Here is a 13,542-nt window from a genome sequence, read left to right as displayed (position 1 = left end):
ATAGGATGAGAAGCCCTAGGCATCATCTTTGGAGTGTTTCAGTTTCACCAGGATCTGTACTGGAAGAACTTACAGATTATCGTCCACTGATCAGCATCTTTGGACCGCATACTGGGGTTCCGTCACTTGCTGCAAGCATATCAAATAAGAATTGAATAATATTTTAAACAACAGGTGTAGACCAGCAGAGACTGCTGAGGGGAGGACAGCTCATAATAACGGATGGAACATAGCAAATGGAATGGCATCAAACACATGGAAACCATGTGTTTGTGCGGGTAACAGCCCTAGCCACGGGATGTTTTTTCCACACTGTCAATGCCATTGAAACTATTTCTTTGAAGTTTTTCAATACATTTTAATATTTGTAGCTACTTTTTAAGTAAATACCTGCAGTCAACTTGTGCAATACGTTAGGAGATGAAGCAGATCACGTTCTTCATTTCACTTTATCTTACATTATGACGCTCACTGTGGTTCCCCAGTTGAGTATTGACAGGGGTCGCGTTTTATATTGTAAGTCAAAGTGTTTTTTTGATTCATTAGAGTAATCAGGGTGTGCAACTATAGTTTTCCTTCGCAGAAAATATATTAGTGCAACACATTCGGCAGGAAATAGCTTCATTTTCATCAGATGACAACAGAAGTGCAACGCTATTTGGACTGCAGCCACACAAGTAAATGAGCTTACAATGAAAAGTCAAGGTCTTTTTTGCAAAAACGATGCATGGCCATCATATTTCTAATGTTTATCATAGAAATAATGTAGCCAGCTACATTTCCTAATATGTTGCTTAAAGTTCATCTCGCATTTTACCAGAGAAAAGTAGGCTGGGTACATCGAGAAATGTACCAGAGTAGAGTAACTACACATCAGTCAGAGCGTTGTCTGCTGATAGAATTGTCAAGACTTCCGCCGAAGTCACGACTTCCGCCGAAATTACATGTTGTGTATTTAACCCTCTGTTTCCCCTCATGTCCTTGTGGGTGATTGTTTATTGTAAGTGTATGTGTACGTCTGTACTGGTGTGTATTTAACCCTCTGTTTCCCCTCATGTCCTTGTCAGAGATTGTTTATTGTAAGTGTGTGTGTACGTCTGTACTGGTGTGTATTTAACCCTCTGTTTCCCCTCATGTCCTTGTCGGAGATTGTTTATTGTAAGTGTGTGTGTACGTCTGTACTGGTGTGTATTTAACCCTCTGTTTCCCCTCATGTCCTTGTGGGTGATTGTTTATTGTAAGTGTGTGTGTACGTCTGTACTGGTGTGCATCGGGTTATGTTACCCATTGATATTTATTATTATGTTTTCCGGCGGTTTTTTTTGTAAATAAACTGCGCCGATGGAAACACAGTTATTTCTCTCCTGCGTCTGACTTCTCTGCCGCCAGTTAAACACCCCTTACAAGAATGCTGTTCATGAATTCTCCAAACTTCTCCGGGCAGAAAGGTCAGGCCCATTGCCCTAACGACTCCAGACTCTACACAGAAACAGCGTGAACACACTTTGCAGTACTGTTCTTCCTTCAGACAAGCATGTGTCAAAACTTTGTTCATTTGCACAATGTCTCTCGTTCACATTCGCTTGTAAATGTCCAAACTCACCAAAAATGATATTCGGTAGCTCCTATCTATATATGTATAACTTTATGAGCTGGATTGCCTGTCTTTCCAATTTGTTTATTTTCTTATGCATATTTAGCTAGCAGCCTCTGTGGAAATTCGCTATTACTTGTGCTAATTTTGTTAGCATTCTGGTAACAGACACCCAATAGTATTTCCTTTATTGTTATCTCTTTCTTTTAAGGGGTAAAGGAAAGGGATAAAGTAAACAGAGGCATTTTCCAAGGTGCACGGGATGGGTGTGTTAGTTGTGTTTATAGAAAATGAATGCTGGGACTGTGGCCTAGTACTGCATATAGCTGAGATTTAACATTTTATTTTTGGGTTGAACTGTTCCCTCTGTTCTCTGCAGAAAAGTAAAGTAGGGCACTAACCAAAGCATTTGATCTACATAGAAACCCTGAAAAAGGGGACAAAACACCCACTTTTTCATTCCATTAGCTGCAGGGCTGTGCACAGTCCTTTTGGGGGGCATGTGCTCAGCCCAACAACAAAAAAACACTCAAACGCTGTCACAGACTCGTTAAGCAATTATTACAAGAGGGGAATGCAGCACAATCTGATGAGTAAAGTATTTTGCTAAACTATTTTGAAGTGGAAATGCTGCACTTATTAATAATGACCAACACTATTCCAGTTAAAATAGACTGTAACGACGTTCCTCCTCCTCTTCATCCGAAGAGGAGGAGCAGGGATTAAACCAAGGCGCAGCGTAGTGAAATGACATACTGAAGTTTATTTCAACAAGAACAAAACGAACTATACTTGAAATGATACAAAATAACAAAACGAAAGTAGACAGACTTAGAACAACGAACTTACATGAAACACGAAGAACGAACGAACAAGTACTTACTACAAAACAAACGAACAAACGAAACAGTCCCGTATGGTGCAAACATATACACAGACACAGGAGACAACCACCCACAAACAAACAGTGTGAACAGCTAACCTATATATGGTTCTCAATCAGAAGACAACGTCAAACACCTGTCTCTGAGAACCATATAAGGCTGATTACAATAGACCTAAACATAGAAACACAAAACATAGAAATGCCCACCCACACTCACGCCCTGACCGACTAACACATACAAAACAACAGAAAATAGGTCAGGAACGTGACATAGACGATTGTAAGAAATACTGTAACCTACTATTACTATTTCCAACCCAACTCCACTTGTTGCCATGCGCAAACAATCACTGTGCAATTGTAGCCTGTCATTACAGCCATAAACGGTTATGCATTTTCTAAGTGCAAGATAGGCTACAAAAATAAACTGTGTTTTATACCTGCATTTGGCGCTGAAAGTCATTCATGTTAGCAGCCAATTTCAACTAGGGATATATCATGTCACTTCTCTGGAGTCCAAAGCAAGCAAAATCATACGGCCTAATTGGAACGGAGGTTGCGGGATTGAATGGAAAGCATGTTCTGCCTGCATCACCCCATCAGCCTGCCTGCAGTATGCTCGTTGCCAGCGAGGTAGTGACAAAAACTTTGTTGAATCTCAAGCTAACGATAGCAACGCCACAGCTAGCAAGATTAGCATTAGCTCTGAGAGCACCGACGACAGTTCAACACTGTTCCTCTCGGCAGCCACTTTCAATTCTTCTGGCATGCTTGCGACTCTCCTCTGGGAAATTGAAGATGGTAAAAAAGGTCTTTCACTAAAAATGTATAAGAAATCGGCTGAACTACATTCTTCCTTTGATGGCCTGAAATCCTCCCTGAATGATCTGCTTTTGAGAGCAACTGAGGCTGAGTTGCACACCAGCACCATTGAAGATACCATCACATGACATGACCAGGTGATCAAACACCTGCAGAATGACAATGCCTATCTCAAAAACAAGGTGGACCGTATGGAGAACCAGAGCAGACGTAGCAACATCCATGTGGTGGGATCCATGTGGTGGGATTGAAGGAGGACAGCGAGGGCCTCGATCCCATCGTTTCTTCACTAAGTGGATCCCTGATGTCCTTGGCATAAACAACTTCACCAAGCCACTAGAAATCGAACGTGCCCACAGAACCTTGACGCCAAAACCCACACCAGATAAGCCCACACGGTTCCTCCATTTCCAGGAAAGGGAGAAGATACTGTGACTTGAAAGAGCCAAAGGGGACATCACCGTTGCTGGCAAGAGGGTCTGTCTTTTCCCGGATATGAGCGCGGATCTCGGCAGTCGTCGCAAGCAGTTCACGCCAGCCACCATAGACCTGAAGGAGAAGAATATCACTGACTACCTCATTCTCCCCGCGCGGATGAAAGTGCAGTACAATGGCCGAAGTCATCTCTTCGACACGCCGAGAGAAGAACTGAACCGCGTTTGAATTACAAAGGTCTATCGGTGGAATTTGACACAGTTTATTGGATTTATCTTGTTTTTGCTGTCCTGGGCCTGAACTGCTAATGTCTATTTTGAATTTGGAAGTGATTACCCCACAATTTGGCCACTACAGGTGAGTGGGACAGTTTTAATTACTGTTACTGAGTTCTATTACACTCTTTATTATGGGACATTTACGGGAGGGTATATTTTGGTGTTGATATTCACTGGGCGACGCAAAATCAGTAGGCCTAGGCCTATTGCTTTTTCCCTCATTTATGTTTCTCTCCTTTTCCTGAAAAGAGACAATGACTGAACAACCTTATTGTTGACAGTAAAATATTCGGCGTAGGTTTTAGTTTATGTCAAAGATTAGCTAGTAAGAGCAAGATGGAAAGCGAGCAACAAATGTATCTCTACAAATGTTTTTATGATTGATTGTTGTTTTAGTCCAACAATCGGGTTGGGTTTTTTCTATGGTAAATGTTGTTTCCTTCCTAAAGAGACACATGGGTCACTTCTGTGTTACCTCATTATTTTCATAATAGTGTATACCATTCGGTTATCTGTTTGAAACCCAGCCCATGCTTAATCCACTAAAATAGGTCACATTATACGTAAAAGGTCTTAACAGCCCGGTTAAGAGAAAAAAGAGTGTATACATACTGTACCTTAAGAAATGAAAGGCGGACATTGTGTTCATCTTACAGCCAGTGAACACAAGAAATCAAAGAGAGAATGGGTGGGCCAAGTTTTTGCGTCTTCTTTTAACTCCAAAGCAAGAGGAGCCGCAATGTAGGAACATCCCCTTTTGTGTCAGCAACACTATATATGATCACTCAGGCAGGTTTGTTTTGGTGCAGGGACATACAGTATGTCTTCGAAGTCTTGGACCCTATTGAATATTTGATGACCATATGTTAATTCAGAATATCTTCCTTCAGATTGCTCAAGCACCAGGATGGCTACTGGCTGGAGGAGATTACATTTTTTGTTTAGATACAGTTCTTGACAGGTCCTCTGATAAACCCTCCCCTCTTACAAAAGCCGCCAAGCTCACCATGTCATTCATGAAGGATCTCAATTTACTAGACGCTTGGCGTTAGAGGCACCCACAGGATAGGGACTACTGTTTTTTATTCACACCCACACAACACACATAGCTTTTTGCTATAAACCCAACTGTTTCACAAATTGTTAGATACTGAATATCTCCCCAGATTGCTTACTGACCATTCTCTGGTATTATCACTCTCCATCCCTACCAAGGTAAATGGATATAAATGGAAAATTATACTCTTAAGCCACCTGAATGTTGTGCATCCATCGAAGAGCAGATTCATATTTTGTTTTCAAAGACAAACAAACAAGACAAACAAACCCTTTACGAAAGGGTTGAAGAGAAAACACGGTGCCAGAATGAATGTCCTTGAATCTGACATTCTTGAGCTCGATTAAAAACCTACCAAAGAGGCCCGACTAAAGACCTATACAGGCTCTTGGTAAATAAAAAACTGCAATATAGTACGCTGAACACATCTCAAACTGAGAGGGCCATTACTAGATCAAAACAGCGATCCTACGAACTTGGAGAGAAAGCCCATATAGTATTGGAATGGCAACTGAAAACAGAGGAAAGTAAGACAATTCATGCTATAAAAACTCTTACTAATGAGATATCCTTACACCCTACTGAAATGAATGATACTTTGAAGAAATACTCTATACTTCCCAGTCAGAGATCAACTCATTTCTCTCCTCTCTCAACCTCCCATGCCAGAGGAGGACAGAGAGTGCCTGAGTGATCATTTCTCAGTCCCAGAATTGTTGGATGTTTAATGTTCACCTTCTAATAAATCTCCTGGGGCGGATGGTTTCCCCCCAGAGTTCTATAAAGGATTTAAGGAGCTATTGGTACCCTACCTTACGGAGGTACTTAAAAAACCCGGGAACCACAACTGCTTTTCAGAGTCTTTTTCTGAAGATGTGATTACAGTGATTCACAAGAAAGGGGAAAACCCCCTAAAGTGCACCTGCTATAGGCCACCAAGATGCTATCTAAGAGACTGGAGTCACGCCTCCCTCTGCTGGTCAACCCAGATCAGACTGGCTTCATAATTAATAGATTGTCCTCCATTAATCTCAGAAAAGTATTTGATACAAAAACAATACCTAGTGTTGCAGTGTCCCTCAACACCGAAAAGGCCTTTTCTTTCACTTTTTTACAAAAGTTTGGTTTAGGCATCGTGTTTTTAAACTTGATAAAATAACTCTCGTGAAGCTAAGATCTCCTAAAGCTAGGATTGCTATCAATGGGATGACTTCCTCTTCTTTCCCTCTCTATAGGGGGAACAGACAGGGTTTCCCTGTTATCCCCCACCTCTTCGCCCTCGCCATTGAACCGTGGGCTGAGGCTATTACATACAGTGCCTTCAGAATCTGTGCTTTGAAATTCACTGCTCGACTGAGGGACCTTACAGATCATTTACAGATAATTGCATTTGTGGCGTACAGAGATGAGGTATTCATTCAAAAATCGTGCTTATCTTATCATGTGACTTGTTGAGCACATTTTTACTCCTGAATTTATTTAGGCTTGCCATAACAAAATGGTTGAATACTAATTGACAGTTCAGCTTTTCATTTTTAATTAAGTTGTAAACATTTCGAAAAAACATAATTCCACTTTGACATTATGGGATATTGTGTGTAGGCCAGTGAACAAAAAAAAATCTCAATTGAATCCATTATACATTCAGGCTGTAACACAACAACATGTGGAAAAAGTCAAGTGTTGTGAATACTTTCTGAAGGCACTGTACATGGCTTTGAGTTTGGGCTACCAGTTTTTGTGGACGACCTTATCTTGTTTCTAACGAACCCAGAACATTCCCTCTCTCACTTGCAGAACCTATTAGAGTGTTATAGTTCATTTTCTGGATACAAAAAAAGTGAAATTTGACCTTTGTCTGTGTTTGACCATCATACCATCAAGCATAATGGTTTCAAATATTTGGGCATATTGATGGATGGTAACCTGAAGAACCTCTATAAACTCAATTTGGCCAGCTTGTTGCCAAAGGTGGAGGGTGACCTGTGTAAATGGAAGGACTTGCCACTCATTTTACTGCGTAGAATTCATGTAATTCAAACGAATGTCCTGCCCATGTTTCCATATTTGTTTAAATCTCTCCCCATCCCTGTACCCGCAGCATTCTTTTCCTTTCTCAACAAGCTGACTAGAAACTATATCTGGCACAGTAAAATGCCTAGGGTTAGCCAGGACAAACTGACCCTTGTTTACGGTCAAGGGGGCTTAAACCTCCCCAAATTTAGAATGTATTACTGGGTTGTGCAGTCTAGACAATGGCCCTTCGCCCTCATGGTTGAACATTCAAAGGTTTCATGTACATGAGGACACTGGGGCATATTTGTTTTACAAATGGGACATGAAATCTATAAAAACTATCACAGACAACCCTTTAATTATACATTCCGTCCTGACTTGGTTTAAACTGCATGAGCTGTTCAGACGAGAGGGAGTTATTTCCCCTGAAACCCCTCTATGGAACAATAGATTGCTTCCAATGTTTCTCCAGAACAGTAACTTTAGATCATGGCCTGATAAGGGTATTACTCTTCTGAAACATTGTTATGAGGAGGGAATTCTTATGTCCTTTGAACTGCTGAAACAGCAATACCACTTGTCTAACAAGGACATCTTTAGTTACCTACAACCTCATTTTATCAGGGTGAATCTCAAGGGCCAGTGGAACCTACCTAAGATGTCACCTATTGAACAACTCTGCCACGCAGGCCAACCACTGTTTAAGACCATTTCCTATGTTTACGATCTATTTATGTCAGGATTACCACTGCCTGGGTTAGCTAAACCCTGAATTAGATGGAAAAAAAGATCTGGGTATCAATCTTGATGAGGGGTTATGGAGTGACCTATGCAGCGATGGTGTTACATCCACATTGAACTCCAGATACAGACAGATACAGTTTAACTTTCAGCCATCAGCTCTATATCACCCCATCTAGACTGCACAAGTTCCACCCTGGTATCTCCTCCCAATTTTTTAAATGAACAGTAGATGAAGGAACATTCCTCCATTCAACTTGGCAGTGTTCAAAACTACAAAGTTTCTGGCAAGGGTATGGTGATGCCATATCATCAATCCATGGGGTTGCATTCCCCTTAGACCCGGAGGTTTGTCTACTGGGTAACTTTACTAATTCCTATCTTAAGCAAAGCCACACTATACAGCAGAAATATTACTAGCAATTGCCAAAACATGTATTGCCTTGAAATGGAAAGCAGATACCCCGCTGCCAATTGGAATGTGACTATCCAAAGTTAATAGTTGTATCCCACTGGAGAAAATGACTTATTCGTTGAGGAACAAGTCAGAGACATTTTACAGAATTTGGCAACCCTTTATTGATTTTATGGAGAATCTCCGTCTCTGTATAATCCTCATCTAATGTTTCACACTCAATGTGCAATATGTAGCCTCCTGCATGTGACTGTGTGAGCTAATTCTTTTTTATTTTATAAACATTTTGTACGTTCGTTGTCTTGTAAGGTTATTGTCACATTGTTGTCAAATGTCTTTTGAAAAATTCAAAAATTGTATATATTGTACTTTTTTTCATTTTTGAGTAAATTATACCACCACCGAAAAGGGGCATTTGCTCGAAATAGGTAGAGTCCTATCTGTGCACGTGCCTGATTTAGTTGCAACTTAATAAGAAGATGGGGCCGGTAGAGAAATAGCCTGTGTTTGTGTTGTTTGTGTATGGAGATTGTGTTTCCCACAGTCAATTATTATTCTCATACAGAAACACTGAGGCTCCAGTTCTAGGCTGCAGAGTTCTGAATACACGGCAAGAGACTACAGTATTAGCTCCAGCTTTGAACTGCGCTAAGAAGTACAACACAGTGTCAAAGAGACAACCAGTAATTTTGAACATGAACTAAACTTGTTCCGCAAATTTTGAAATCACAGATCTCTCCCTGGAATAAAATAAACACTGTGGGTTTCCAATAGCGGTCTGAGTGTCAGTATCAAAAGCTGTAAATCTTATAAGCAGCTATCCAAGACAAACAACAACTCAGAAATGATCGATATCTGCATTTCCCGCCATAACATTTCCACCATGAATTAAAAAGAAGTCCTTCGACTAGGAACCACGTCTGCTTAACCTATTCCTCCTTTCTAATTTGGAGTGCCTGATCCATTGGCCGTTGAAGGTTTAAAAAAAGATATACATTACAGGATACGTAACCGCAAAAATAAACATTCCTATCGAGCTAAATCTATTCCTCTGATATGTGAGCCAGGCTTGCATTAGTGGCCGTAGGTTGAGCACCTCCTCCATAGTGAGTGACAGCCCTCAGGAGGAGGGTACAGCAGGTGTGTTAATGGGGTAGGAGGATCTATCTGGAACATGAAATATGTATGGCTAAATCAGCCCTGAGGCCAGAACCTACTGCTGTACGAAGCCCCCCAGACATTCTCCTTCTCTCTGAGATAAGACTACCAGTCGTGATTTCTATATACCAGCAGAGCAGATTCCCAACCCCACCCTCAACCTCCAAGAAAGCATCATGCATTTTAGTTATTTCTGTTCTGTTTGCAATCACGGTGTTAGTTTTACAAATCTGGCCTGGTTTTCCAGCAGTGAGAGAACTTAAGCTTTTACGAGTGTTGGCATGTTATGATAGGTGGTAAATCAAGCAGAGTTTTTTTTTGTAAATTATGAGGAACATAAACACCAGTCTCTTGAATCAAGTAATGTAGCAGCAGTATACCATGGCTGTAGAACCTCTTGGTAAATACCACCACGACTCACCACGATGAGTGAAAGGAGGAGAGAAGGAGACAGAGAGAAAGATCGATGCCCACTGGGCACACGCTGGTTGAGTCAACATTGTTTCCACGTCATTTCAATGAAATGACGCTGAACCCCGTGTGGAATAGACATGGAACTGAAGTCTGTGCCCAGTGATGTGGGATGCCACTCAGGTGATTTCAAGGAAGGCATCACAACTACTGTAGGTGAATGATGACTCTGTGGTTGCCCACAGTGTGTTGGTGCAACTTGGACCAGAGGAGCACAAACAAAAGGCGGAGGCACACAGTCAGATTAAATAGAGGCTACATGACAGTTTTGTGTTGTTATATTCCTAATGCTGGATTGACTCACTCCTTGCTCTTGATTGGGTAGTTATCAGGAAGCACCGGTCCTGTTTTATCATGAAATGATGTGTGGCGTAAGAACACTGAATTCATGCATTAACATGTGGAAGGGTTGCCCAGTTGGTTCTTAATATATAATAATGGCGAAGGAAACTATTCAGATAAAGCAAGCTGCTGAAAGTGTCTAAAACAGAGATTTCTGGTTTCGTCAGATTCTGAGTAGCTGTGCGGACTCTCGGGTTCCAGCCATTTCATGGCTATATTGGACAGGCAGTGATAAAGGCCACCTCTGGAGGAACATTACCATTTACATAGTCACATTAAGACTGTCAGAAACGTCTGTATCTGAACAGTTTGATTAATAATCTGTAGCCTAATGGAGATAGATTGACAGTGGAGAGAGAGAGAGAGAGAGAGTGAATACATGAAATTCCACAATAAATTATTAATGATTGCCTTTTGATATTAAAGGAGAGAATTATGAAGTTGGAGTTACATGATGAACGATTTAATGAAGAAACACTGGATTCATAAGATTCATACGGAAACAAATAGACTACAAAGAGACGTTTCTTTCTCACTGATTCCCTGGTTGAATTGGGAGGGACTGGGAGGGACTGGTGGTAATGGCTTCTTGGTGACAGTCTGTGGCTGGTGGTAGGTGGGTGATTAGTAGGCTGTTTGGGTAATTGGGTGTGTGCGGCCTTGATGATTGAGTAGAGGAGACTACTAAGAACATTTCTTCTCTGGAGGGCAGACATGCCATACTGGTCTGACAGGGCAAAGGAAAAAATTATCTGCTGCAACTGTAGCCTCTGATTTAATAGGGCCATTGACATTTTTCAGCTATTGAAGGCATGCTTTTACACGCAAAAAAACATTTAACAATCAGGGAAAAAATGTAAGCATTTCATTTATATATTTTCCACAGCACACATTGATTGAGTTATACTTTTTCCCTTTGTTGTTTTCAGGGCAGAGAATTCTTCACCACAAAAGCAGCGTTCTCGAGACAGTAGTGCTTATCAACCCTTCAGATGCAGCTGTCAGCACTGAGGTAAGTACATTCCATATGTACATAAATGGTCTAAGGCACTGCAGTGCTTGAGGCGTCACTATAGATCCGGGTTCGATCCCAGCCTGTGTCGCATCCGGCCGCAACCAGGAGACCCATGAGGCGACACACAATTGTCCCAGCTTCGTCCGGGTTAGGGGAAGGCTTGGCCGGCCTGGATGTCCTTGTCCCATTGCGCTCTAGCGACTCCTGTGTCGGGCCGGGCGCCTGCACGCTGACACGTCGCCAGTTGTACAGTGCTTCCTCCCACACAATGGTGCGGCTGGCTTCCGGGTTAAGCGAGCAGTGTGTCAAGAAGCAGTGCGGCTTGGCAGGGTCCTGTTTCGGAGGATGCATGGCTCTCGACCTTCGCCTCTCCCGAGTCCGTACGGGAGTTGCAGCGATGGAACAAGACTGTAACTACCAATTGGATATCACCAAATTAAGGGGGCGGAAATATATATATATATATAAAAAGAAGTGGGGGGGCCATAATACAAACATTTTAACAATTATTATTAATTATTTTAGTGGGTAGATCAGCTTTAACATTGCGGATATATTGTGGCTTCCATCGATGTAATTGTCTGCATCATTTCCAATCACCCATATAGATTTTTGTAAATATATACATTACATTGGACACAAAAGTTTGGACACACCTACTCATTCAAGGGTTTTTCTTTATTTGTACTATTTTCTACATTGTAGAATAATAGTCAATACATCAAAACTATGAAATAAGACATATGGAATCATGTAGTAACCAAAAAAGTTATTTTATATAATGTAGTAACCAATTTTTTTAAATTTATATTTGACATTCTTCAAAGTAGCCACCCTTTACCTTGGTGACAGCTTTGCACTCTCTTGGCATTCTCTCAACCAGCTTCACCTGGAATGGTTTTCCAACCGTCTTGAAGGAGTTCTCACATATGCTGAGTAATTGTTGGCTGCTTTTCCTTAACTCTGCGGTCCAACTCATCTCAAACCATCTCAATTGGGTTGAGGTTTTATGTTTGTGGAGGCCAGGTCATCTGATGCAGCACTCCATCACTCTCCTTCTTGGTCAAATAGCCCTTACACAGCCTGGAGGTGTGTTGGGTCATTGTCCTGTTGAAAAACAAATGATAGTCCCACTAAGCGCAAACCAGATGGGATGGTGTATCACTGCAGAATGCTGCGGTAACCATGGTGGTTAAGTGTGCCTTGAATTCTAAATAAATCAAAGACAGTGTCCCAGCAAAGCACCCACACCATTCCATGCTTCACTATGGGAAGCACACATGCGGAGATAATCCGTTCACCTACTCTGCGTCTCACAAAGACACTGCGGTTGGAACCAGAATTCCCAAATTTGGACTCATCAGACCAAAGGACAAATTTCCACCAGTTTAATATCCATTGCTCGTGTTTCTTGGCCCAAGCAAGTCTTTTCTTCTTATTGGTGTCCTTTAGTAGTGGTTTATTTGCAGCAATTCGACCATGAAGGCCTGATTCACGCAGTCTCCTCTGAACAGTTGATGATGAGATGTGTCTGTTATTTGAACTCTGTGAAGCATTTATTTGGGCTGCATTTGGGTCTTTTACCAAATAGGGCTATCTTCTGTATACCACCCCTACCTTGTCACAACACAACTGATTGGCTCAAACGCATTAAGATGGGAGAATGCCAAGAGTGTGCAAAGCTGTCATCAAGGCAAAGGGTTGCTACTTTGAGGATTTGTTTTTGGTTACTACATGATTCCATATCTGTATATGGAAGTTTATAGTTTTGAAACTCTTCACTATTATTCTACAATGTAGAAAATAGTTAAAAAAAAGAAAAACCCTGGAATGAGTAGCTGTGTCCAAGCTTTTGACTGGTACTGTATATACAGTTTTATATATTACCCTTTATTATTTTCTCCTAATCCTACCATCCCTCCCCTAATAGGAGTAAACTAATGGACAACACGTAGGCTTCTACTTTCATCTTATACATAATATATACAGTGCAATCGGAAAGTATCCAGACCCCTTGACTTTTTCCAAGTTTTGTTAAGTTACAGCCTTATTTTAAAATGGATTAAATAGTTTTTTCCCCTCATCAATCTACACACAATACTCTATAATGACAAAGCAAAAACAGGTTTTTAGACATTTTTGCTAATTTAAAAACTACATATACATTTACATAAGTATTTTTTCAGTACTTTGTTGAAGCACCTTTGGCAGCGATTACAGCCTCGAGTCTTCTTGGGTATGACACTACAAGCTTGGCACACCTGTATTTGGGGAGTTTCTCCCATTCTTCTCTGCAAATCCTCTCAAGCTCT

The 13,542-nt window shown here is 41.2% G+C and overlaps 1 protein-coding gene across 1 annotated transcript in view; it reads left to right on the top strand.

Annotated features, from left to right (window-relative positions):
* The window catches only part of LOC139552073 (microtubule-associated protein 1B-like), a 52,119-nt gene that overhangs the window by 16,655 nt on the left and 21,922 nt on the right, over window positions 1–13,542 (top strand). The window contains exon 3 of the mRNA XM_071363470.1: window positions 11,145–11,227. Coding sequence (XP_071219571.1) covers window positions 11,145–11,227 — 83 coding nt within the window. The remainder of the gene's footprint in view (window positions 1–11,144; window positions 11,228–13,542) is intronic.

The sequence above is a fragment of the Salvelinus alpinus genome, chromosome 24, assembly GCF_045679555.1.
Source record: "Salvelinus alpinus chromosome 24, SLU_Salpinus.1, whole genome shotgun sequence".
NCBI lineage: Eukaryota > Metazoa > Chordata > Actinopteri > Salmoniformes > Salmonidae > Salvelinus > Salvelinus alpinus.
Note: the sequence above shows the minus strand (reverse complement) of the source record. Positions and strands in the feature narration are given on the sequence as shown.